Source organism: Pistacia vera, unplaced genomic scaffold (assembly GCF_008641045.1).
Source record: "Pistacia vera cultivar Batoury unplaced genomic scaffold, PisVer_v2 Contig102, whole genome shotgun sequence".
NCBI lineage: Eukaryota > Viridiplantae > Streptophyta > Magnoliopsida > Sapindales > Anacardiaceae > Pistacia > Pistacia vera.
Genome location: NW_022195050.1, coordinates 968,158 through 996,006, shown reverse-complemented (window position 1 = coordinate 996,006; position 27,849 = coordinate 968,158). Strand labels below are relative to the sequence as shown.

Below are 27,849 nucleotides of genomic sequence, written 5' to 3'. Positions count from 1 at the left end.
AATCATATTAAGCTTTGCCTTATTTACAAGCAAATTTTTTTTTTTTTAATTGTAAGTGTTTTTTAGCCCCACCAATGACCCATACCTCATAGCAAATACACCTCCTCTATAATTAAAAAAAAAAAAAAAAAATCTCTTAACCTCATTTAATACTAAAGTAGCCCTCTAAGCTTAATTAGTTATTTTCCCTAATTTCAAACTTAATTAGTTTTCTTTCTTACACCATTTTTTCGATTCAAACTTAAAGGTTTTTTTACATCATTTTTCTCAATTTTCTAATTTCAAATTAAACTTATTTTTTATTTTCAATTCAGATCATTCCATTGTGTAATTAGTTTCATAGTTTTAGTATTATATTTCATCAATAAAAATATTTAAATTAAAAAGGCTTCAATAAACATTAAAATTTAGGGTTAGGGAATGAAAATTTAGATTAGATTTTATGTAAAATTAAAGGTTGAAAATTATAATAAAATATAAAATACAGTTTAATATATTTAAAATTAGTTGAATTTTTAAACAAAAAATATATTTAAAAATGGGGATAGTGATTAATTAATTGCGGGGTTAAAATCACTTCCCTTTTCTTTTAACCTAATTCTCACATTATATTTGTCTTGAGATTTTAGTTCCGTAAAAATGACAATGAAAGCCGGCCCAATTTGAGTTCGATTCAACCCACTAAAAGGAGTTGGCTATATTGGAAACTATTGGGTTTGTAATGGGCACATTTTCCAATTAACATAATTTTTAAACAATTAATAGTTTTGTTTTTAAAAAAAAAAAATTGCATTCCTTGATCCGCCAAAATAAAATAAAATCACAACCATGTCATAACAAAAACATAATACACTATTAATGTGAATCATCTCACTGTTTTTATATAAAATTGTAATTGCAATGCTTGAAAATGCAAGAACTGATATTTTTTTTCTTTTTTCTTTTTCTGTTTTTTTTTTTAATGACGACGATGTTCACGCTCATTTTTTAAATCTTCAATTAATCGTTAGGTCTATTAAATACTCTAATTTAATGTTCTAAGTATCAAAATGTAATAGATAACCAAGAGATTTAAACTCAGAAACTCAAAAAAAAAAAAAAAAAAAAAAAATATTCTGACCGTCTGGTAACACTTTGGGGACGTTTGGTTGGCGGTAATGTGAGATTATGGAGTTATGTCATCTTATATTACTTGATTATCACATTGGTTTCAAGTAATATAAGATTCGTAATCTTCAAAATACCAATAATAGTTACTATTGGTAATATTGAGGAATCTGATTACCTCTATTTTCTTAGGTATTTAAGATTACCAAAGTTATCTTTTTTTGTTACATATTATCCCTTTTAATAAAAGTTTGGAAAATAATGTCCTCATTTAAATAAATTTACATTAATATCCTATTTAATTTACCCTTGTGTAACTAAAATTTGGACAATAATGTCTAATGTTTAAAACACATTACAGACCACCGCTGCCATTAGCCACCACCACACACCACTGCCACCAAGCCACACGTCGATAGCGGCCCAACCACCACGGACCGCACCGAAAAAGCACCGGAGTCCTAAAAAAGAACGGAGATTCAGTAGGAGAGCTCCAGGAGGCTCAATATGACTGTTTTCGGCCATATTGATGGCCGAAAAGGTCATATCAGACCAGATCTGTCTGGCTGAAATTGCCAGATCTATTCTGGCAATTTTCAGGCAGATCTGGGCGATATCTGGCCGTTAATGGCCACGAACATGGCCGTTAACGACCATATCTATTCTGCGAAATAGATCTGACCTTTAACGGAAGATCTCGCCCAGATCTGGCCGATAATAGCTAGGGATGCCTTACATCAGATTTTTGGCCATCAATATGGCCAGAAACAGCCATCGCTATCAGGCCTTTGGTCACGGTGAGCTACTGACGGGGACTTTCGAAACTTTCGACAGTGGTTTGGGTGGCAGCCTGGCGAGGTGGAGGTGGGGGTGATTTCAACATAAATTAAAGTTTTATAAAGCAAGGGTGTTTTAACTAAATTTGAAATATGGGGGGAAATAAATATTCAAAAATTAATAATAAAAATAATATTATATTAATATTTGAAAAGGAGACAATTTAGTAATTTAAATAACATACCTACCAATTTATTCTCAATAACCAAACATATTAATATAACATACCTGCCAACTAATCAAATACATTTTCCTAAAGATTTTTAGTAATCTTCAAGATATTCTATCTTTTTAGTAATCTAACTTTCTAATAATCTAACATCTCCAAACCATATGCTCCATTTAGGTATAACTATATATTCTTGCATTTTTATTTGCAGAAGTGAGAAGACCTTCTACATGGTTGCACAGTTTTGAATGGATAATTATTAGTTTACTCAATAAGAAATATCAGAGCCAACCGGAGCAGAGGCAAAAGTATGTTTCTTGAAAAGAATTGAAAGCCGACCCAAAGCCTTGAGGTGTCTCGCTATAATCCAAACTATCCCATCTTACTAATTAAGTTTTATAAGTAACGTTTTCTTTTCTATCCGAATTCTTCTGCGTTTTTCTCTACAAGAGTCCGGCAAACCATCTGCATACATCTGCACAATTACATCCTCTAAACAATCACCATAATCTAAAAAGTTTACATGAATTTGAATTTGGGTGGAATTAATAGTTTCTTAATAGGGGTGGAAACCGTAGTTTGGCTACATCTTAGGGGAAAAAATATTTTGGCCGTGTATAATATGACAATAAATTATTAAAATTTCAATATCATTATTAGGTTAAAAATGTTAATTATATTATTTGGAATTCATCAACCTTCCCCTCTTTTGAATTTTGTTCGGGAAGTGTAGTTTGGTTTGGCCATTTCTTTTCCAGGGTCCCAGTTGAACGTAATCTATTTGCAATTTCACACACATATCAGTCTATGACACACCACTGGACAATCAGTTAAAATTTATTTTACAGGGGATAACAAACTTGTGTTAAAATTGTGTTAAGAAAAAAAAAAAAAAAAAATTGAGGGCTGTTGATTCCTTGATCGGATCCATATTAAATATGCATAATTATTTTTAGTTCCCATATTAATTACACCCACTTTTAAGCTATCTATACAATTGATTATTATATATTATCTAAAAATTAATATTCGATGTAGAAAATAGTATGATTTTCAGGGGTCATTGATCCTTCCCCATATGGTATCAATAACAGCCCCTTAATTTTACACCTATTTTTATATCAATTTTTAGCCAAGGACTATTATAAAATTTTATAAAAATTTTAAGGTGTCATTTAAAGCCAAGGATTATTATATTTCGCATGGCTTTTGGGTCTACCTTCCCTTCGTTCAAAACAATTTTGTCCCTCAATTATGATGTGTATTGATTTGGGATATTTAGAAAAGTTTTGTTCTATAAATGTGCGCATAGAACACTTTTTCATTCCAGACAATCAGTTTATTTATAAATAGATTACAACAATTATATGTGTTAAACTAATTTATAGAGACAAATTGTGTTGTTATGTTATGCAACATATTCTCTGTTTTTATTAATTTTTGTCTAATTAATTAATTGATTGCAAAAAAATTGCAAACCTTACATACTTGTATATTTATATGATCTTTCATTTCTGAAATTATGATGAGGATGGTCAAAACTCAAAACTGTAAAGAATTTTCTCCATTCATGAGACCTAAATTAATTCTATTCTAGAATGGTGTGTATAAATATCTTCTTCCTTGGCCTTTTTATTTATTTATTTATTATTACAAAATGGGTTAAAGATAACATTTTGCTTTGTAATTAAATCCCCTCTTCCCGCGCTCTCTCTTTTACTTGTTGTCCCCTAATTGATAATTTTATATAAATGTTTTTACATTATTCTTATCACGTAATCATTTCTTAGAAAATAGAAGCTAATCATGTTTTATAATATCAAGAAATTAGTTCTTAGTACTTTATATATGTCATGATATTAGTGTTTTAAATCATTTTCATCTCGTTTCGTAAAAATCTAAATATACTTTAATGAAAGGTGTAACAAAAAAATAATAATAAAAAAAAATCATCACAACTTGCCAATTACTTAATATTAATGCCCAACAAGATAATCCAATTGCTTAATTTAGTTATATCTAGAGGCACATAACTAATTAATTTGGCCAAAGTTCATTCGTGTTCAATAAATAGAACTAATTTTAGTTTTAAGAATAATTCTACAAATATAAATTTTGTATTTAAACTCAATTTGTGCTGATTTATTTTACACATAAATCTTGTATTATTCTAGTTTTAAAGCTAACAAAAAAACTTATGGTATGCATAAATCAAATTAATTTATAAATTATAATGTATTGATTAATGTCAACAAAGATAATACTAAAAATTTTCAGTAATTATCAAAATTAATACCATGTTGTGGATCCCTTGTCTTTCTTTTTTATTTTTTTCTTAATATCTTTGTCCCCCCAATTGATTAAGCCAATGAATACTTTTTTTCACCTAACCTTATACATGCCCACCTTTGGTTTCTTTGAAATTAAGCATATAAAAGCAAAACGATGTGTGACATGGCACATATGGTGGGATTAATTAATTAATTAATAGGGTAAAGGAGTAAACAAAGTTGATGTGAATGGAATACCACTAACAACTAATTGCTATAAATAAATTGTGTAATTATGTGACATGGGCCCTATTGTCCATTAACTTTTGTTATATATGCATCGACTTAAAGTCAGATTAATTAATTCTATTATTCTACTTTTGGACACCTAATTGATTGAGTTTGTGAAAAGGATTTTCTTCATCACTTGTCTGTGTGACTTATTTAAGCATATGTATTAGAAATAAAATTAATGGAGTTCTCTAATCAGTAATCTCTATAGAGGCATTAAATACCCACATCCAGTTGCAATTTTCAACACCATTTAAACACTACCGACGTTGCAGAAGGCCATAGCCCATAGGTTGTCGATCGTTCACATTAGAAAAATCGTTAAAACTTTGAATTAGTAAAAACTTAATAAAAAAGATAAACTCACCCAGTGTCATTAATATCAAAATAAGTACGTAGGTTTTATAAATGAATTATGTGGAATAATTTTTAAATTTTATATCTAAACGTATCAATTTCATCCTTTAAGTTCTTTCAATAATAATAAGTTTATATTTAATATCCAATAACATAGATGCACAATTAGCAGCCATCACCGAAATTTGATGCTATCATTTTTGTTTCCCTTCCTTTTAGACTTGAGCTGTCTTCTTTTTTCAAAGCTCTGTTTCATCCCTCAGATTTGATTATTTTTCTCCACCGAATTTTGGAAACTAACGCCGCTATCCCACCATTAGTTTCAAGCTGTTAACATATCAATGGTAAGCTAGTTATTTAACTTTATATACAAATTCAAAACGTTATTCTCCTCTTTTTTTATATATTAATAAAAAAGTAAAATAAAAGGAAGCATGTCAGGCTGCCAATAGCTTTGAGTACAACTTTAGTCAATATGTAGGCCCAAAAGCAGCCTCCTGTCTCTCTTTCGGTGCGTGAAGAGAACTCTACTTTTGTGGCGGTTTCTAAGAAAAAACTCTTATTACATATTGAGAGAATGAGAGTTGATTACTGATGTTATATATTTTGAAGAGGGAGGCCTACCTTAAATTTTTCCCTGTTGCAAAAAATTATTGTCGCAAATTTCAATTATGCTGCGAAATTTTTACCGACTTTTCTGTTGAAAAACAAAAATAGTTAAGTCGTAGTTTGGGTAGAAATAAAGAATGAAGACAAATTACATTGCTCAAATTCTAAAACCCTAAAGCTCTCTGCCCGACTGGGTGCCGATTGGCGCTCTAGGAGAAGAGTGTACGAACCAGAACAAACTATTTTTATAGCTCAAATCCTTGTATAATCTCCAAACATAAGTCTCTTCTTTTTCCCTCGCCTCTTCTACCTCAAAACTCCCAAAGTTTGGTCATTTTGGCCCACTTGATGTTGTTTGCGGTTGCTTAACATCTATTGGGTTTCACTAATTGTTCTAAACTCTTTGTTTTGGTGATCATGGATTTCTTGGGTCCAATCATGGACATTCTCCCAACACTGTGTAATTGCACTTCCAGTCGCATTGATATCATCCGTCATCTCCAAGAGAACTTGACTTCATTAAGACAGACAAGGGATGAACTCGAGGACATCAGCAAAGATGTCAGGAGCAGGGTCGAGCATGCAGATCAGCAATATCGTAAGCGTACCAACCAAGTTGAAGGCTGGCTAGAAAGGGTACAACTCAAATTACAGGAAGTGCAGAATATTTTGCAGAAGGGAGAGCAAGAGATCCAAAAGAAATGTTTGGGAAGTTGCTGTCCCAGGAATTGTTACTCTAGCTGCAAGCTTGGTAAAGAAGTAATTAAGAGGACTGACGCTGTGACTGGTTTAATAAACAAAGGGAAGGAATTCAAATCTTCGGATGATATTTCTGAAAAACTACCGCCGCCTCCAGTGGATGAGATACCTGTGGACAAGACTGTGGGCATGGACTCAATACTGAATGAAGTAATTCCGTATGAATTCAGTTCTTCATCAGGCGACCTTAACATGTTTAAAAATCTGAAGCAATTGAATTTTCTTGATCTGCCACTTCTAAAGAGCATATGCCGTGTCATGCACTTCCCTTCCTTGGAGAGGATATGGGTAGTTGGATGCCAAAGTCTAACACAACTCCCACTCGACCTTCTCAGTGAGAATAACAGTAGAATTTCGATATTTGGACATCAAGAGTGGTGGGATAAGCTGGAATGGGAGAATTCGAGTTCAAAAGTTTCTTATCCCTTTATGCATCAGACAGCACCCGTCTCAGGATTAGCAGCGCAATCTTGTTCCTACAATTTTTCACATTTCACAAATGTTAATTGGATGTTCTCAGATATGCCAAGTTATACATATGAAGCAACAAAGTTAGTGGACGGTACGTATCCTCCATACTTTCGAATCCAATCTAGATCTATTAATTTTATTTTGTTGTAGTACTTAAGTTCATTTTCCTGCAAACAATTTCAAATTTACTTATTAGAAAGACCAAAGTGGAATACGTAAGTCAAATCTAAAAAGTAGGATTACATTATATATTTGTAGTGTCAGGTAAAGGAGACTGATACTTCAATATTTGATATTAGTTGTTCCTTATCTAGATTGTTTCAAACAAAAAAAAATCTTTAAACCAAAACTATATATCTAGAAAATTTACTGGCAGAAAAACATTTATTTTTAACAAAGACCCTTGTTTACTAACTTTTGTCCGCTCAAACTTGTTCCCAAGTTTTCAATAATGGGGAACCAATTTGTACTTGGAAAGGACTAATACTATCACTTAAATTTTTGACACACATTATGAACCGTTCATAGGTGATAAGATATGTTGAGTTGACATTAAATGTAACTACTTTTTAAATTCTCTTTTGTCACCATTGACTTTTGTTGATCATGATTTAGAGTAGAGCTATGGCATTATTTTTAATTAAATATGCAGAGGGGGTGAGGGGAGAGACATATATAGCTTTCTACTTTTCTTCTTTGATTTCCTCTCTTACCAAAATCCCAAAGAGTAAAATGCTATCAAATTAAACATTATTGATGAATTTTCTTAACACTCTACTAGAAAAACTAGCTTCATTGACACTTAGGCTCTTGACAATTATGAAATTATGTACTAATAAAAAATTATGTATTTAAAAATATAGGTATTATAAGACTAATTTTTTTATTAATTTAAATGATAAATTGAGTGGTTAATTGGTAATTTAATGAAAAAAGTCAATTTTATAAGGGTAAAATTGAATGATATTAAAACTAAGAGGGAGTGGGAAGACGTTATAGAAGGCCTATACTTGAAGTAGAAAATATGAAGGGTTGAAATGATATTTAGCAGTTCATTTAGCTGGAAACAAATTTTTTGAAAACATACACGAGGAAGGGACTCAAAATGAGCCATCAAATACTCTTCCCCTACCAATGGTGCTGCAGCCTGCAGTGTTACCTTTTCCTGTTGTCAAACTATTACATATTTTATTTTATTTTTTTAAAAGTAGATAGCTTAAGACCATTACATCCCTTAAAACTTTCTAAATTGACACTTTGTCACTCATATCATAAATTCAACATGCACTTACTCTTTTTCTGTCTAAATGGATGGCTGGCCTGTTTTGATTAATGAAAAGTCGTAATTACGCTTGAAGATTTGTTGTACATCGAACTACCTGACATTCAGTTTTGATGATTCTAGAATTAGAGAAAAAAACAAGGACCATTCAGGTAAAGATAGAAGTAGCGCTACACGTCCAAAATGCGACACTTCAATTTATATCGGAGTATAGTTGATTATATTGCTACATATAGCTTAAACAAGGCAAAAAATATGTAGACTGAAGTGGCAGAAATGAAGGCTGAGATGCAACTTATGCAAGTGAAGCAGAAGAAGTTTGAAGATTCCATTGGATAAAGATGCTAATAATTGTCTTGTTTACAATTAAACCAACCTTAGTCCTGCATCATTATTGCCTGCAATTACTTCAGAAATTGAAGCACAACTTTTCGTAACTATTTGATAATTATTGTACTTTCTTGTTATGCTTTGTTGTTTTGTCTTAGGTATGAAAAATGTTCAGTTCGAACTCAAACACTGCTTAATCCTTCTGGATAATTATGCTTTGTCTTGGGTTGTGTTTTCTTTTCTTTTTTGTAGTACTTAAAGCAATTGATGAAGAAACTATTACCACTGCAAATTTTAGGGATGAAACTTGAGATGCTATCTTCTTATTGTACTTGTGTTATTTAAGATATTGTATAATTTTAATTTTGGGAGGATGAAAATTGATATGTTATTAACTTATTATGTAATGTTACTGTGTTATTTAATGTGTTATGTAATTTTAATTTTGGGAGGATGAAACTTCATAGTTGATATGTTATTATGTTGTTGTACTTGTATTATTTAAAGTTTTAAAGTGTTATATAATTTTAATTTTGAGAGTTTGAAATAGATATTGGAATAGTTGTAATTTTCGTAAAGTTTGTAGGGTGTATTTGTCATTTCAAAAAACTGTTATGAGTGTCATGTAATTTTATAAGGGTTTATTTATCATTTAAAAAAAATAGGGGGATAATTGATATTTTCTAGGGTACCCGGAACCAGAACGTAACAGGTTCTGATTCCAAGTTTTTAAGAATAGAACCGTCGGTTTTAGTTCCGATTCCAAATCAAAGGAACCAACCGGTTTTGATTTCAGTTCCGATTCCAGTTCCCTCAAAAAAAGGCGAGTACCCAGAACCGCCTACCCCTAATTACATTGCTACATATGGCTCAAACGAGGCAAAAAATATGTAGACTGAAGTGGCAAAAATTAAGGCTGAGATGCAACTTATGCGAGTGAAGCAGAAGAAGATTGAAAATTCCATTGGTGGATTGATAAAGATGCTAATCATTGTCTTGTTTACAATTAAACCTACCTTAGTCTTGCATCATTATTGCCTGCAATTACTTCAGAAATTGAAGCAGAAGTTTAGTAAGTATTTGATAATTACTGTACTTTCTTTCTGAAAAGAAGTTTTATTCGCATGATAGCTTAAAATTGCAATAAGCTCTTTCAAATGATAAAGGATTAGCAGTAATATTACGTTCTCTAACACTTGTACTTGATCTGTAATTCTCATGTGAAAACCTCTCTGTTTCATTGTTTCAACAAATTTTTTGATTTGTATAACTGATTCTCAGATTTGCTTTGCTGAAATGTCTGTCAAATGGGTACGTAACTGAAGAAATTCTTACTTTGAGGACTGATTTGACACTATTTGTTGTTCTTGTGTAGCTGTGGACTCCAAAACAGTGTATGCGATTCGTCTGGATATTTATGCTTTGTTGTTTTGTTTTAGGTATGAAAAATGTTCACTTTGAACTTATTTATGCTTTGTTGTTTTGTTTTAGGTATGAAAAATGTTCACTTTGAACTCAAATACTGCTTAAGGTCCTTCAAGATAATTATGCTCTGTCTTGGGTGTGAAAAAAGTTCAACTTAGGACTCTAAAATATCATAGAGGACAATTTTATTACTTCACTTGGTTTATATATTGAGACCATCCAATAATATGATGATTTATAGAGTTAGTTTTCTTAACCACTCATTATGATAGTCGTTATTGATGAATCATACAGGATAATAATTGAGCAATCATGCTAATAGTTGGATGAAAGAGAAAATTTTGACGCATATGTGACAACGCGTGCCATTATTTCATTGGATGGTCTCAATACCTTATCTAAATGAGGTGGTAAAACTATCACATTACCTAGATGCTTACGGTACTTTCGGTCTTGGGTGTGAAAAAAATGATCACTTTTGACTAGCGTGAGATGTTCATGAACATGATCAAATTAAATAGTGTATGGATTCAAATGGTTCATGTTGTGACTTCCTATTGATTCACATGTATTTTAAACTTAATATGCCTATGCTTGTTGTTGTAGTTGCAGTCTTGTAGAAGATTTTATTGTGTTTTTCGTAATAATTTTATTATATATAACACAATGGTATTATTGTCAATACCCTACAATTTTTTTCATAAAAATTACCTGTGACAGTCCAGCTTTTGCCCGAGCTAAATCTAAATTAAGCTTTGCCTTTATTAACAAGCAATTTTTTTTTTTTTTTTAATTGTAAGTGTTTTTTAGCCCCCACCAAATTGACCGATATCCCTCATAGCCAAATACACCTCCTCTATAATTAAAAAAAAAAAAAAAAAAATCTCTTTAACCCTCATTTAATACTGAAAGTAGCCCTCTAAGCTTAATTAGGTTTATTTTCCCTAATTTCAAACTTAATTAGTTTTTTCTATTTTACACCATTTTTCTTTGATCTCAAACTTAAACAGGTTTTTTGTTTACATCATTTTTTCTCAATTTTCTAATTTCAAATTTTAAACTTACTTTTTACTTTTCAAATTCAGATTCATCCCATTGTGTAATTATGTTTTTCATAGTTTTAGTATTATATTTTCATCAAATAAATAAATATTTGAAATTTAAAAAGGCTTCAATAATCATTAAAATTTAGGGTTAGGGAATGAAAATTTAGATTAGATTTTATGTAAAATTACAGGTTGAAAATTATAATAAAATATAAAATACAGTTCAAATATATTTAAAAACTATAGTTGAATTTTTTAAAACAAAAAATATATTTAAAAATGTGGGATAGTGATTAATTAATTGCGGGTTAAAATTCACTTCCCTCTTCTTTTTAACGCTAATTCTCACATTATATTTTGTCTTGAGATCTATTTGAGGGGTGAATTATTTCCGTAGAAATGACAATGAAAGCCCGGCCCAATTCGAGTTCGATTCAATCCACCTAAAAAGGAGTTGGGGCTGATATTGGAAACCTATTGGGTTTGTAATGGGTTTTAAGTTTGTGGGGATAGCCCATTTTCCAATTAACATAAATTTTTAAACAATTAGTAGTTTTAGTTTATTAAAAAAAAAAAAATTGCATTCCTTGATCCGCCAAAAAATAAATAAAATCACAACCATGTCATAACAAAACCATATATACACTATTAATGTGAATCATCTCACTGTTTTTATTACTACAAATCTTGTAATTGGCAATGCTTGAAAATGCAAGAACTGCCAACTGATATATAATTTTTTTTATTAATAATCCAGATATTTAGACCAGTTTTTTGTATATCTCAATTAATTTTTAGAGTCTATTAAATACCCTATAAATTTAATATTTCAAGATAAATCATAAAAATAATAGATAGTTCAAAATGATTTAAACTTATAAAGTCAAAATAATAAAAAAAAAAAAACCTTTTAACTGTCAGACTAACACTTTGCGGTTAACTAATAGTGTTTGTTCTTGCATTTTTATTTGCAGAAGTGCAGAAGACCTTCTACATGCTTCTGCACAATTTTTGCATGGATAATTATTAGTTTATTAAAATAAGATATATCAGAGCCCATTGGAGCAGAGACAAAAGTAGGATACTGAAAAGAATTGAAAGCGGACCATAAGCCTTGAGGTGTCTCGGTGAAATCCAAACTATCCCATCTTCCTTGATTAAGTTTTATAAATAACTTTTCTCGTTCTATCCGAATTCTTCTGCGTTTTTATTACAGGAGTCCGGCCAACCATCTGCATACATCTGTATAATAATTAAATGCTATAATTACATCCTGAACATACAATCACCATAATCTAGAAAGTTTACGTGAATCCCATTTAATTTGACATATGATAATATTACATTCACAAATCTTTCTCAATAACTTTCTCTTACAAATATGATATGTTAATTCGTAATTGATCAGCTTATAATGAATTCATCTGTCTAATAATAGGTTCTGTCTAACCAAATATAAACTAATCAATTACGAACTACTATATCAATATTTATTGAGAAGTTTGTGAAAAATGTTTATCAGTCTATCTTTATTATTTTATTATGCCGTATTACTTAAGTTTCATATTCCTAAAAAAAGTTTCAAATTTACTAATAAGAAGGACCAAAGTAAGTGGAACACGTAAGTAAAATATGAAGTTTTTCATCATTTCTTAAAGAGTAGGAATACATTAGATGAAGGAGCCTAGACACTCAACTTTTGACATTAGTAATTTCGTAATGTTGAAGAACTGTAAATCCAAAACTTTTAAGCAAAATAAAAATATATATTGGGGATGTTGTGGCTGACCAGGATCTTTAGCCGCTACCTACTTTCGCAAAATTGAATTCGTTACTTACTAATTGGGATAAAATGAGATCCAAGCTTGATATGTTTGTCATAATCACAAAAGTAGTAGATTTCTTAGTCGTATCAGATATTGTTGAAGTTGTTATCACAATAGTTGGGGCGTATATTGATATATACTATAATCAAGATAATATCATTTGATCAAATCTTTAATTTGTATGTTCTGAATTCTTAATTCAAGCTAATAATATGTTCCCTTTTTACTCCAAATATTGACTGTAATTTATGTTCTGGATTTTTAAATTTTCTGTCAATATTTGGACATCAAGCCTGGTGGAATAATAAGCTGGAGTGGGAGCATATGTAGACATTAAGAAGCGTTTGAGTTCAAAATTTCATCACTTTTTACTCCTTATACACATCTGGAAGCTTTTACTTTTTCTTGATCTTTGATACAAACAGAATTAACATCAGCATCTTACTATCAGTGTTATCCAGATGCCACAGCACCTTTCCTTTAACTGTTATCCAACAATGTTTTCAGGTTTTCAGATGAGCCATCTATCAATTGCTAAGTATATATTTGCAGGTTTACATTTTCTGTACGGAGTAAATTCTGATTCAAAAGCTTTGGAGTTACCTGAATGCCTCTGTCATTACTCTGTAACTCTTATATGGAAATTAACATTATTCTTTCTTCTATTTCATTTACACATATTCCCTGAATAATTGATTGTACTATCTATCAGGGTTACGTGAAGATTAGATAAATAATAGAATCAATTGCAAGTTTGGACTCCTTGTTGTTCTTGTGTAGCTGTGGACTTCGATGGTGTTTGTGGTGTGGCATCTCATTTTCGCCTGTGTATTGGTTGTGAAATAAACTCCAAATGGTGTATGCAGTGGCTTGCCTTCTTCCATTGGATTCTCATGCATTTTAAACTTAATATGCCACTGATTATACCACTTAAACCTTTGGAGTCAGGATGATTCAAAGCTAAGACTATGTGTTTTAACCACATATCCCAATACTCATTCTACCACTTACCCAAGGGTGGGTCAATCATTCAAACGGGCCAAAGGATCAAAAAATGAAAAACCCAGGAGATTCAAACAAATAAGTCTATTTTTCTTAAACAAGAAGAAAATCAGTCAAACGGGCCTCAACGAACTCGAGCTAGAATTCGAGGTAAAATACTTGAGTAATGGGTTATGGATCAATCAAGGCTCTTTACCCAAATCCAAACAATAACCCAAAAAACCCAATAATATAGAATAATTTTCAACTTTTTTTTTAAGGAGAAGTTGATACTTGACTGAACACGTGTCGTAAAGTCTTCTACAACTATTACTCTGTTCATGTGGTGATGCTAATTAATAGATTGTTTTTTATTAAAAGAAAAACTCCAATCACATATTAGAAGAAACCTAACTTGTTAAGCTGGTGAGTTTGGATAGAAGCAAAGAATTATTCGAAGTCTAAAGCCTAAAAGCTCTGCTCGATGAGAAAAGGATTCCCATTCAAACAAGAAAATTGATTCTTACTCAAAATACAATTATTTCTTCTACTAAAAACAAGAAACTTGATTCCCACTCAAATAGTAATTCTACTATAAACTTGTTTCCTTAATTCGCACTCAAATAATAATTAAGACCAATTATCTCTTCTCCAAGAAACTTGATCCCCACTAATCAAATACTAAGAGCAGTTATTATTGGTCACTGAACTGATAGTTATCAAAGTGAATTTTATGGTTTAGGGTTTATCAAAGCGAATTTTATGACAGTTACCTTGGTCATTAAATTCCAATCAGAATATAGGTCCATGTTTTGTAGGCAGATGTTAATGTTATAGTTTAGATTCTAGCCCTACTCCTTAAAAGGTAAATAATTAATGGCTTTTGGGTCCACTACTTTCAACTCTTTTAAATAACCCGTTTTCTTCTGGATCAATATGTTCTCATGTGCACAAGCTAATCACAAGGCCATGTGATAAATATTCATGCATCCATTTAGTAATACTTTCAATAATAAATAATTTGCTTGCCTCACCCTCACACTTTATGGCGCCATTCCTCAATAACATCAAATATTTGGAAACACCTCGCAAAACTAACGGACATTGAGAAACTTACTTCTAAAGCGCAATTCAGTCAAAAGTTAGACTAATAAAGCTTAATTGAGTCATTTGATTTTCGGTCAAAAGTTACAAAACATATTAAACTAAAAGAACAAAAAGAAACTTCAATCATCTTCCACACCTTTATTCCCAATCAAATCCTTCTCTAATCCTCACGCACAAGTCTCCTCTTTGTCTCACGCCTCTTCTACCTTCCTCAAATCTCCAAAAACTTCGGTGATGGGGGCCAATTTGATGTTGTTTGCGGGGAAATGATAGTGATAAAGGCTGAGATAGATGCGTTAAGTGGCCCCGAGTGACTTCGTCTAGCCACTGTTTTGAAAGTTCAGACCTCTGTGTTCAACGGGAAAGCCTAATTAGAAAACGAATTCTGCAACCAGAGGTTTCACAAACTCTGAACTTTTTGTTTTGGTGATCATGGATTTCGTTGGTCCCATCATCGAAATTCTCCCTACATTGTGGAATTGCACTTCCAATGGCATTGCTATCATCCGTCATCTCCAAGAGAACATCACTTCATTAAGACAGACAAGGGATGAACTCGAGAACATCAGCAAAGATGTCAGGAGCAAGGTCGAGCGTGCAGAGCAGCAATATCGTAAGCGTACAAACCAAGTTGAAGGCTGGCTGGAAAGTGTGCAACTCAAATTAGAGGAAGTGCAGAATATTTTGCAGAAGGGAGAGCGAGAGATCCAAAAGAAATGTTTGGGAAGTTGCTGTCCCAGGAACTGTTACTCTAGCTACAAGCTTGGTAAAGAAGTAATTAAGGGGACTGAAGCTGTGAAGGATTTAATAAACAAAGGGAAGGAATTCAAATCTTTGGATGATGTTTCTGAAAAACTTCCGCCGCCTCCAGTGGATGAGATATCTGTGAAGAAGACTGTGGGCATGGACTCCATATTGGATGAAGTTTGGAGTTGTCTTGACGACCATGAAGTGAGTATGATCGGCTTATATGGCATAGGAGGTGTTGGCAAGACCACCCTCTTACAGAAACTTAACAATAAATTCATCGATAAAAGACGAGGTTTTAATGTGGTGATTTGGGTTACGGTGTCTAAAGAAGTGAACTTAAATGGAATTCAAGAAGTTATACGAAATAAATTAGATATTCCAGAAGAAATATGGGAAAGGAAAATAGATGAGCATGGTAGAGCTGCAGAAATCTGCAGAAGCTTATGTAGAAAAAAGTTTGTGCTATTGCTAGACGATCTGTGGGAGAGAATAGACCTGCGAAAGTTAGGAGTTCCTGATCTTTCCTACAATCAAAATGGGTCAAAAATAGTATTTACAACCCGATCAGAGGATGTGTGCGATAGCATGGACGCTGCTGTCAAAAAAATTGAAGTGAAATGTTTGTCATTTGAAGAATCCTTTGAATTGTTTCGGCAATGTGTGAAGGAGGATGTTCTGAATTCTCATCCAGAAATTCCAGAGCTTGCTAAAACTGTTGCCAAAGAGTGCAAAGGTTTGCCGCTTGCTTTGATCACTATTGGAAGGGCCATGTCTAATAGGAGAAAACCTGTAGAATGGTGTTATGCAATCATCACACTGCGGAGTCAACCATCTGAATTTACTGATTTGGAAAGTCATGTCTTCCGAGTTCTGAGGTTTAGTTATGATAGCTTGAGGGATGATAAACACAAAAATTGTTTTTTATATTGTTCCATGTTTCCGGAGGATCATAGGATTAGAAAAGATGAACTTATTGAACTCTGGATTGCGGAGGGAATTTTACGTGATCATGGTTTAGAGGATGCAAGATATGCGGGAGAGTATATTATTGGAAGTTTGAAAAATGCATGTCTATTGGAAAAGGCTGGAGAGTCTGATGATTATGTTACGATGCACGACGTCCTTCGTGATATGGCTTTGTGGTTAGCTTCTGTAAAGGAGAACAAGATTTTGGTTTTTGAAAATCAAGAATCCATTAGAAAACGTGGCATTGCTACATGGAAGGAGACAGTAAGAATATCACTATGGGGTGGAAGTGTTATACTTTTCAGAAAAACACCATTTTGTCCGCGTCTGCTAACTTTTTTGGTCAGAAATACTGCAATTGAGACATTTCCAAATTCATTCTTTCAATCAATGCATGCCATGAAAGTTTTGGACTTGTCAAAGAATTTTCGCTTGACTAGGTTGCCTGCGATGCTTGAAGTGATAAATTTGCAGTATCTTAATTTGTCGGATACAAACATACTAGAGTTGCCAATTGTGACTAGCAGTTTGACAAAATTGAGGTTCCTGCTCTTAGATGGAACGACACTTCTTAAAGCCATTTCAGAAGGAGTGATATCTAGTCTTTCATCGCTACAGGTGTTCAGCAGAGTACCAACTAGACGTGGCCGTCTGCCTTTTTATTCCTTTTGGAATACAACCTTGTTACAAGAATTGGAGTGCTTGGAAGAAATAGAAGAAATCAGTGTAACCTTGTTTACTGTCGATGCTGTATTTAAATTTAAATCATCCCCCAAGTTACAAAGTCATGTTAAAAGGTTAGTAATCCAGTGTGAGCAGAGCGAGGTATTGCATTTGCCCAACACATCCTCTTCGGTTCTAAGTTCTGGCCGTTTCGACAACCTTCATGATCTCTATATCAATAATTGTTTGATAAAAGATTTGACATGCCTCAGATATGCTACACGGCTTAGATTTGTTTTTGCTGAAAATTGTCCCTTACTTGTAGAATTAATTGCCAATGAATTGAGCTCTGCATCAGGAGACCCCAACATGTTTAAAAATCTGAAGCTGTTGAATTTTCGTGATCTACCACTTTTAAAGAGCATATGTCGAGTCATGCACTTCCCTTCCCTGGAGAGGATATGGGTAGTTAGATGCCCAAGTCTAACAAAACTCCCACTTGACGTTTTCAACGAGAATAACAGCAGAATTTCGATAGTGGGAGATAAAAAGCGGTGGGATAAGCTGGAATGGGAGAATTCGAGTTCAAAAGTTTCTTATCCCTCTATGCATCAGACAGCACAGTCTTGTTCCTACAATTTTCCACATTTCACAGAAAGTAAGAGGCCGTCATACACGGCAAGTTATACTTATGAAGCAACAAAGTTTGAAAGGTTCGTATCCGCCGTACTTTCGAATCTGATCTAGATCTATAAATTTTATTTTCCTGCAGTACTTAAATTTATTTCCTGCTTTCGAATTTACCCATCAAAAAGCCCAAACTGAAAATTTTCATCTGTTACTCAAAAAGTAGGATTACATCATATATTTAAAGTGTTAGTTCAAGGAGACTGATACTTCAACATTTGATAGTAGTAGTTTCTTATACATTGTTTCAAACACAAAGATCTTTAATCCAAAACTATATATCTTGAAAATTTACTGCATTTATTTTTAACAAAGACCCCTTTTTGCTAACTTTTGTCCGCTCAAACTCGTTTCCAAGTTTTCAATAATGGGGTATCAACTTGTATCTTGAAATTTTGACATTCTTTATGAACCGTTTATCTTCGAAGATTCACCTATGATAAGATAAGATGAGTTGACATTATATGTAATTACTTTTTTACTTCTCTTTTATCACCATTGAATTTTGTTGATCATGATTTAGAGTAGAGCTATGACATTATTTTTAATTAAATATGGAGAGGGGTGAGGGTAGAGACATTTATAGTTTTCTACTTTTCTTCTCCAATTTCCTCTCTTACAGAAAACCCAAAGAGTAAAATGCTATTAAATTACAAAATTAAACATTATTGATGAATTTTTCAACACTACTAGAAAAAGCAGCTTCATTGACACTTAGGCTCCTGACAATTCTGGTTTTCCTTAACCTTTTTTTTTTTTTAGAAGGTCAAGAAATTTAGACAATATTTTTATCATTTTTTACTTACTCTTGACACTTTAGTTCATTGTCGAGGAATTATATACTTATAGAAAATATAAATATTGTAAGACTCGATTTCTTTTATATTAATTTAAATGATAGATTGAAAGATATATTGATAATTTAATTAAAAATTTGATTATGAAATTACTAATAAAAGATTATGTGTTTAGTATTATAAGACTTAATTTTTTATTAATTTAAATGATAAATTGAGTGGTTTATTGGTAAGTTAATTAAAAAGGTCAATTTTATAAGGGCAACAAATTGAAAGGTATTAAAACTAAGAGGGAGAGACAAGACATTTTAGAAGGCCTATAATAGAAGTAGAAAATAAGAAGGGTTGAAATGATAGTTAGCAGTTCAATTAGCCGGAAACAAAAGTTTTGAAAACATGCACGAGGATGGGACATCAAATAATGGCAAGTAATAATATACTCATAAACACTTCTTACTAATTTTTTTTTCATCTATGACGTATCAACTTATAATTGATCAGTTCGCATAGATCCCGTCTATCCAACAATAAGTGACATCTGATTAAGCAAATTGCGAGCTGACACATGGGATTAGTGAGAGATATTTGTGAAGATAGTATTATATGTACCATATACTAATCTTGCTGCTGATTTCATATTTTTGTGGCTCAGTGAATCACAATGCAGTATCCTGTAATTCATAAAATTGGAGGATTTTCTAAATCAGATGCAGTTGGACTTGTGAACTACTCGACACTTTATGATACTCATCGTTCTCTATTATTTGAGGTACATTGAGTCTTCTTTCCCATGTCTGAAATTCTCCAAGTAGATATGCCTTTAATTTGCATAAATCATAATAATATCATTTGATCAAATCTTCAATTTAATCTTTGATGGACCAAAAATATTTTGATCAAAGTCCCTAAATAGTTTTACTTTTGGCCCTTGTCGCACCATGCATGCTGTGACTGAAATCTATGTACTCTGGTTAAAGCTTGGTTAGTGACCAGGGACGGAGCTACATACATATAGAATTTTTCAATTTAGTCACTTAAGTTCAGTTATTTACCTTTCGCCATCCTAAGTTTTGAAGTTAGCACTTTAGACCCTATAAATGCAGCTGTCTATGTGGCCCCATTATTCATTGAAATTTTTTTGGCCCCCCATAAAAAAATTTATAGCTCAGCCACCGTTAGTGACTGTTGATTTTTCTCCAGTCTAACATAAAATTCGTTTCTTAAATTAATAAGCTTTCAACATGGTTCAGGCCATCTATCAATTGATAAGTATATATTTTCAAGTTTACATTTTCTGTACGGAGTAATTTTGATTCAAAAGCTTTGGAGTTATCTGAATGCTCTGTCATTACTCTGTAACTCTTATATGGAAATTAACATTATTCTTTCTTCTCTTTTATTTACACATATTCCTCGAATAATTGATTGTACTATCTATCAGGGTTACGTGAAGATTGGATCAATAATCGTACCAATTGCAAGTTTGGACTCGACTCACTCCTTATTGTTCTTGTGTAGCTATTTCGATGGTGTTTGTGGTGTGGTATCTCATTTTCTCCTCTGTATTGGTTGTGAAATAAACTCCAAATGGTGTATGCAGTGGCTTGCCTTCTTCCATTTGATTCTTTTGCATTTTAAACTTAATATGCCACTGGTTATATGGATTATCTTGTTGATCAATTTTAGATATCAACTAATTTGTCTATGAAATAACATCATATTAATTACGGAAAAATGATATAAATTATCACATGTTTTATAATTAATGATATGTTATCGACAATTAGGATTTCAATTTGGTAAGTTTAACAGTATTTATTGTATATATTGCTTTATATATTTACAAGTGGCAATACTACGCTGACAAATGAATCTCACAAATCCGACGTGACACTCCCATCACATCGTTGGGGACGTCAGCAAGTTGAAAAAATTTATCAAAAACCAATTATCAGCTATCACATCGGGTTTGTGAGATTCGTCTGTCAACCGATCTTTATTAATTTACGAGCGAGTGTGAGGTTAAAGATCAAGATAAGCTAAGATTATCATATTTCATCCACAGTTTAAACCCAGCTGGCACATGAATGAACAATGTTTATCACCTTCATAGCATCCAAAATAGTTTGACAAACTGATAGCAAAACTTCATCCTTTTGTGACAAACCAGTGATCAATGTGATCTAGAACCACACCACTTTGACCTTTAGCCATGAAATGATGTAACCTGCAGGTTTCCAAGAAAATCTTGGGTGTGTTTCTCTTATTATTTCGAGTTTGAAAAAGTTGAGTTGAGTTGTTATTACGAGTTTGAATTTGAAAATTAACAAAAATAACCCCTAAGTTTGTTAATTTAGCTAAATACTCCCTACAATAAAAAGTTTAGAAATTGATAAAAACACCTCCACCCACCCACATTTACCAAATTTTGGCCACCACCGCCAGAAGGAGAAGTTGATACTTGACTGGACAGTGTCCTAAAGTCTTTTACAACCATTACTCAACAGTCATTTCTTATTACTGGATGATTACCTTACCGGTTACTTTTAACTTCTCAACATGCCACCGCAAAATAAGTAAAACGAGAAGTTATTAAACACATAAATTCAAAGGAACAAGCCAAAGGCAAGGGCTCTTGTACTTATTATTGACTTATGCATCGGAGAGATCACGACAACAACGCCGTTAATACCCCACTAATATTGGCTTGCCTATATTGAGGAATGTTGCCTCAAAGTATGAGGCAACACATGGGATTCATCATTTATTACCCCTTTATGTGTTTTGTGAAATTGACAATTTTGTAAGTTTCTATGAAGTGCTTAGTCATGATCATGTTATTGTGTTGTTTATACGGTACGTTTTGTTGTTAAATATTGATTTGATTGCAATCCAGCAGGCATGTTTTATTTTCACGGAAGCATTTATCTAGTTGTGAAGTCTTGGTACAAATATTTAAGCATGCCATTTGGAATTAATTACCAAAAACATCTTATGTATATTCACTTCATTTTAGTGTATTTTTTAATGGGTTTTTTTTCCAGTTATTGTAACTACTTTAACTGTGACCCCTGCTAACAGCTAGAATACAAGTCCAATAATAATACATTATCAAATTGGTAAAAACTATTATTCCATTCATTCGTATTTGCCTCCATTGTCCCTTTTGATTTAATCGTTTTCCTTTGTTTCTCATTTTAGTGGGTTTTATAACAAATTAACAACATTATATCATTACATTATATCAACGAAAAATTTATATATTTTGTTAATGTTAAAGTTTCACATCGGTTAGAAGATAAGGGTTTTGATCACGTATATAACACAAGGATACCCTCACCACTTAGAGGGTTCTTTTTAGGGTAAACTGTATAAGATCTCATGGCCCAAAACAAACAATACATGTGAGAACTCACCTAGCTACTATTACCATGTATCTGAATCCAGCATACATAAAAAAACTTACCGTTTAGTTACGTTATAAACAAACAATCAATATAACGTCATAAAAACTCGAAACTCAAACGAGTAAATAATAGTCTGAATTTAATTAAACAAATATTATTTGTTTTGAATTTGATCCGATCGTTTTCTATACGCTAATGGGTTGTTTGTTTTAAGGCTTAATATCGGAATCTTTCACGCAAAAAAAAAAAAACGCTTCTTTAATTGAAGGGATATGAGGCTGAAATATGTTGTTCTGTCTCTTTTAATTAACTTATTCTTTTTTGTGCTGTTGAAACCAATCAATGGAGAGGAATAATATAATGTATGGTGACTGGTGAGACAAACAACCAGATAAAGATGAAAATTAAAAGATGGTTGGTACGTTATGAATAACTGGGTAGACGACAAATAAACAGAAGGGTTTCAATTTTATTTGCTTGTTTCTTTCTTCTTTGGTTCTTCTGTTTCTTTAGAATGTGCTCTCAACCCCTGTTTAATCAAAGTTTAACATACAAAATATAATATTAAGACATCTAATTAAGCTACTTAATTAATTCATCAAGTACTTTTCAAGAAATCTTGCTTAAGGTGAGAAATCACATGCATCAATGAATTAAAAATACTTCAATTATGGCTCCCTTTTTGTCTTGCATTTGCATATTAATCATCCTTCCATTTGTCTCAAATTCTATTCTTTTTTCTTTTTATTATGGGCAATGAAACAACAACTCGTCTGAAAAAGAGGCTTTTATCTAGACATGATGGATGACAAGAAGCCAACCGAGATGATAATATACCAAGAATTGTCCAGGTTTTTTTTTTTTTTTTTTTTTTTTTTAATGATAAGAGGTATCCGGACCAGCTGACATGCACCTTAACTAATTTTCTGGGATATTGAACTATCGGCTAGGTAAAAGCTCCAGTAGTTATCCTTATTAACAATCGAGGAGGGACTTGAACTCGGGACCTCTTGAGTAATACACTTAAGAGACTCTATCGAATCACTCGACCACCAAGAGATAGTTAAGGGTTAATTTTCTTGTTTATGAGAAATAATTAACTCTCAAGCAGCGCACAGATTTTTTAAAAGTATCGCAACCCTCACCAAAATTACCAAAAACCTCTTGAAAAAGATTAGAAAACACTCTAAAAATATCAAAAAAAAAAAAAAAAAATCTAAAAGTATTAGAAAAAACGCTAAACAAAGGATCTTTATTCTTTAGTACTTTCTTAAAATTGGTGGAGTATTTGGAACTTAACTATCTCTTTGGGGGCAACATTTACCCAATATATTTGCATTCCGTAATCCGTACACGTATTAATGTAATTATATATTCAAATTCCATTTTTTTAATAAAATTGATTGTTTATTAACGTGAAATCGTGCGTGCAACAAGCAAAAATGGAAAGATAGAGTGTGATTACCTGTCTAATTAATCTAATTATCCCATTAAATAAGATGAAAATTCAAAAGGTCAAAAAGCAAATTGAGCAATCAGGCGGGTCTAATTAATTTAATTATCCATTTAATTAAGATGATAACTCAAAAGTCAAAAGGCAAATTGGGCAATTACCAGGCGACCCTTTAATTAATCCAGGGACAATTGACGGTCATGTTGACTTTTTTAAGCTCAAATTGAGCCAATTGATGGAATTAAAGGAAGAGATTTGGTTTATACTTAGTTTGACACTCAATAATTATAATTTTGAACGGTCCAAAATTCAGGATTTTGAGGTGCGAAAATTTGTCCTGGCCGGCGTTTTCAATCCAAATGTCACGGCATTTTAATTTCTGGGCCACAAGGGCGCGTTTGTTTGAGGCACTGTATTGGACTAAAAGACCCGGCAGCAGTAACGATGTGTATAGTCAACAGTTTTGACCCATTGGAATTTGGAAGTACAGACTCTACGGTGGAGAGCATTCAATAACCTGGACACCCACAGAAAATATAAATAGTTTGATATAATCATATTACAGAAAATAATAATAATAATAATAATAATAATAATAAAGGGGAACAACTTACAACTACCCAGGTTTGTCGTAATGATAACTTGATACCTAAAAGGTTTAGAAACTATAAACTGGTATCTTCTGTCATGTGTTACTAGCGATTTTCATTTGCTAGTAATACAGTAATTTCATGTACAATCACCAAACTTTATTTGAGAAATATTAGTTTATTTTTTTATTACTTTTAGACTCCTTAAGTTTATTAATTTCACAAATACCCCTAGAAAAAAAGTTTAGAAATTAACAAAAACACTCCCACCCACCCATACTTGCCAGATTCCAGCAACCACCGCCGGTGGTAGCCAAAATCTATCAAAACAGTCTACACCACCTGGAAATGGCTGGTAATTCATTGATCTGGCCGTCAGCGACGGCCAAAGAAATGGCCATCGTTGACGATCAACAACAGCCAAAGATGGAGTTTGGCTACCGTCGACTGCCAGATCTAGCCGTAGATCTGACATTTTTCAATCAGATCCGTGGTGGATCTGGTCGGAAAAAGTCATATCAACGCCCTACCTGTCAGATCCGACCGGTCTGTGGTGTAAAGAAATTTTATAGCCAGATTCCAGCAGTGGTGGCCGGGATCTAGCACTGCAGGTGGTGGGGGTATTTTTTTCATTTTACAAAATTTTTATATATTGGGATGTTTAGGCAAATTGAGCAATTAGGCGGGTCTAACTAATTTAATTATCCATTTAATTAAGATGATAATTCAAAAGTCAAAAGGCAAATTGGGCAATTACCAGGCGACCCTTTAATTAATCCAGGGACAATTGACGGTCATGTTGACTTTTTTAAGCTCAAATTGAGCCAATTGATGGAATTAACGGAAGAGATTTGGTTTATACTTAGTTTGACACTCAATAATTATAATTTTGAACGGTCCAAAATTCAGGATTTTGAGGTGCGAAAATTTGTCCTGGCCCGCGTTTTCAATCCAAACGTCACGGCATTTTAACTTCTGGGCCATAAGGGCGCGTTTGTTTCGCTGCACTGTATTGGACTCAAAGACCCGGCAGCAGTAATGATGTGTATAGTCAACAGTTTTGACCCATTGGAAGTACAGACTCTCCTGAGTACTAATCTAGTGCTGCACTGCTGCTCCACTAATTCAAATTTTAATCCCATGCAAGCCGCATTGACGAGACCCGCCCTCGGCCCTCTCTTACGCGGCTCATATTTTAGGGCCGACTTCAAATTAAGTACAAATAATACACTCATCAACCGACAAAAATTGAAGTAATATCAATCCTTCAGTAAATGATAATTAGTTTTAATTAGTAAATTTGAGAAAATGTATATGTATTTGACTTATTTGAGATAATTATAAATAAAGCTAAGTATAATACAATATCATAAATTATTCAAATTTATTAAATTCCAATTCAACTCAATTATATAAAAAATTAGTCACCGACATACCCTAAATGACAAGGATGAGCAGTATCTTTTGTACATAATCGTACCTAAATGACAAGAATTATTAGTGTCTTTTATAATATATTTATGCCCACTATGTAAAATTTATTTGCGGAAAACGGTGGAGAGCATTCAATAACCTGGACACCCACAGAAAATATAAATAGTTTGATATAATCATATTACAGAAAATAATAATAATTATAAGGATTTAACACAATTTCCCCTATAAATTTCTTTGTTTAGGTATCATATAAAACAATTTATTTCACGATACTTCTCTAAGACATTTTCTACTTGTTTAGGTATACATTTGTAGTGAATATATTGTTATTTCTGATACTTGAAAAGAGAAGTCGTTATTTAATGAAACCTAAAGAGAAATTTATCAAGCTAAAAAAAAAAAAAAAAAAATCTCTCTTATTTCAAATTTTCTCTATAGAAGTAGAGAAAAATCATTTGAAAGGGATGGTTTATATAAAACCCAATGCCGCCCAGCCAAACAAATAAAGTTGGCCAATGCCCATCTCAATTTAATGCCATTTGTGAAATGGTGATATACCCACATTTACACTAACAGTATGTATGCAACAGTAAATGACGGGTTTTTTAAAACTAAAAAAAAGTAAAACCTATAATATACACACATATACAATATGAAAATGAAGGGTAAAAAATCTCTGATTAGACAATCAAACAAAAACTTGTGTACAAAATACTGCTTCTGGTGTAAAAACAAAGCATGTATTTACAAAACAAAAACAACAATCTAGACCTTTAAATCTCTAAGTAACAGCCTGATTGAACATGCCCAGAAAATTCTTTAGGAGTTTCCATACTTGTCCACTTGTAACTCTTCAAATCCAACACGTAAGCAATGTGGGGCTCACCGAATCTTGCACATCCAATCACCAGCAACTTCCCCTGCCATGTCGTCACATATGCCACGTCGGATACCTCAGCGGGTAGCTTGGTCACTGCTTGCCACGTCTCGCCTTTTAGTCCAAGCACTGCACCTTCGTGACACATGAGTAAATCCTCGTCATCGCCACCTGTGCATGTCCTAGGACACGTGGCAGATTTGAGAAAGTTCTCTTGTACTTGGCCCCACTGAAACTGTTCCACGTCAAACGCTTCGGCATTTCTCTCGAAACGGCCTTGCGCATTGGTAGAATATCCACCGATGACGTGGAACTTACCACGCTGGAAAACTCCTTTACACTCGTCACGCTCTTTTGTCATGTCAGGCAGGCGGGCCCACTCGTCTCTTTCCACGTCATACGCCATTGCTGACCTCAACGCATTCTTCTCAGAATCATGGCCCCCAGCGACATACACCGTCCGATCACCATCCGATGCACACCCAAAGAACGACCGCTGTACACCTGGCATATCCGCTCCACGCCGCCACGTGGCCGACAAAAAATCAAAAACAAAAACCGACCCCGAAACCTCCCAAGTAACAGGGTCCAATCCACCCATCACAACAAGATCCGATCCGGCAGCCGCCACCTGGCAAAACAAAGGCAGCCCACTTGAAGAAAACCCCGGAATCGGCGGCAACTCAGACCACCGACCCGAACCCACCTCCAAAACAGAAACCCTATAAACCGGGCTAGCCAGTCTCTTCACAAAACCCGAATTCCTATTCGGGTCGACCTTAGCCTGGGTCATAACGACGAGTTTCTGGCTATGGCAACTGGCTTTTCGATGGCGGCGGAACTCGGGAAGGTGAATCTGGTGGTTCCAGGTTTTGCATACAGAGGAAACAGTACGGAACTGCTTGTAAGAGAGGCGAAGTAAGCACTGAAGAGCGATGTCATAGGGAAGATCCGGAATAAGATCCATGATCGGAAATTGAATGGAAGAAAAGTGAGAAGGAAATGGAATGAAGAAGAGAAGATTAAAGGGTCGAGTTTATATAAGGGCTGATGTTGAGAGAGTGGAGTGTGTTATGGGTTATAAGAGATAAGTGTTAAAATGAAGTGACAGATTCTAGAACGACGGTGAAAAAAAAAACGTTTCGGAATGGGGCGTCGTTTGTTTTTGTGATTCTGTTAACGCCTAACGGATACAGAAATATACTGTTGGCTCGGCAGAAATTACGGAATCACCATCAATCTCTGCATAATTAAATAAGAAAGAATATTGGAGAGATTCGGAAATTCGTCATCTTCCCCTTAATTGGATAAAATTTTTAATCAAAAGATTTTGTCCATTATTAAATAAAATTTAA

At 33.2% G+C, this 27,849-nt stretch overlaps 2 protein-coding genes and 1 long non-coding RNA gene across 3 annotated transcripts; 2 read left to right on the top strand and 1 right to left on the bottom strand.

Moving 5' to 3' along the window:
• Nucleotides 1-15,299: 15,299 nt before the first annotated feature.
• LOC116121712 (probable disease resistance protein At5g43730) lies at nucleotides 15,300-17,298 on the top strand. The gene is made up of 2 exons (XM_031407653.1): nucleotides 15,300-17,125; nucleotides 17,202-17,298. Exons 1-2 carry the CDS (start codon nucleotides 15,300-15,302, stop codon nucleotides 17,296-17,298), a joined length of 1,923 nt encoding a protein of 640 aa, XP_031263513.1.
• A 133-nt stretch (nucleotides 17,299-17,431) lies between these two features.
• Nucleotides 17,432-20,250, top strand: LOC116118128. Its single transcript, XR_004126111.1, has 3 exons — nucleotides 17,432-17,959; nucleotides 19,383-19,499; nucleotides 20,172-20,250. It is a non-coding gene; the product is annotated as an uncharacterized LOC116118128 (long non-coding RNA).
• Nucleotides 20,251-26,282: 6,032 nt separating this feature from the next.
• Nucleotides 26,283-27,554, bottom strand: LOC116119644 (F-box/kelch-repeat protein At1g80440). Its single transcript, XM_031405624.1, has one exon. It carries the CDS (start codon nucleotides 27,459-27,461, stop codon nucleotides 26,391-26,393), a length of 1,071 nt encoding a protein of 356 aa, XP_031261484.1. The 5' UTR covers nucleotides 27,462-27,554; the 3' UTR covers nucleotides 26,283-26,390.
• Between the last annotated feature and the right edge of the window lie 295 nt (nucleotides 27,555-27,849).

Excerpts from the sequence above, each read along its gene's own strand:
- LOC116121712 (XM_031407653.1), top strand. The coding sequence starts at position 15,300 with ATGGATTTCGTTGGTCCCATCATCGAAATTCTCCCTACATTGTGGAAT. Across the intron at positions 17,126-17,201 it reads AGCAGTTTGACAAAATTGAG|GTGTTCAGCAGAGTACCAAC; the intron begins GTTCCTGCTCTT and ends TCATCGCTACAG.
- LOC116119644 (XM_031405624.1), bottom strand. The coding sequence starts at position 27,461 with ATGGATCTTATTCCGGATCTTCCCTATGACATCGCTCTTCAGTGCTTA.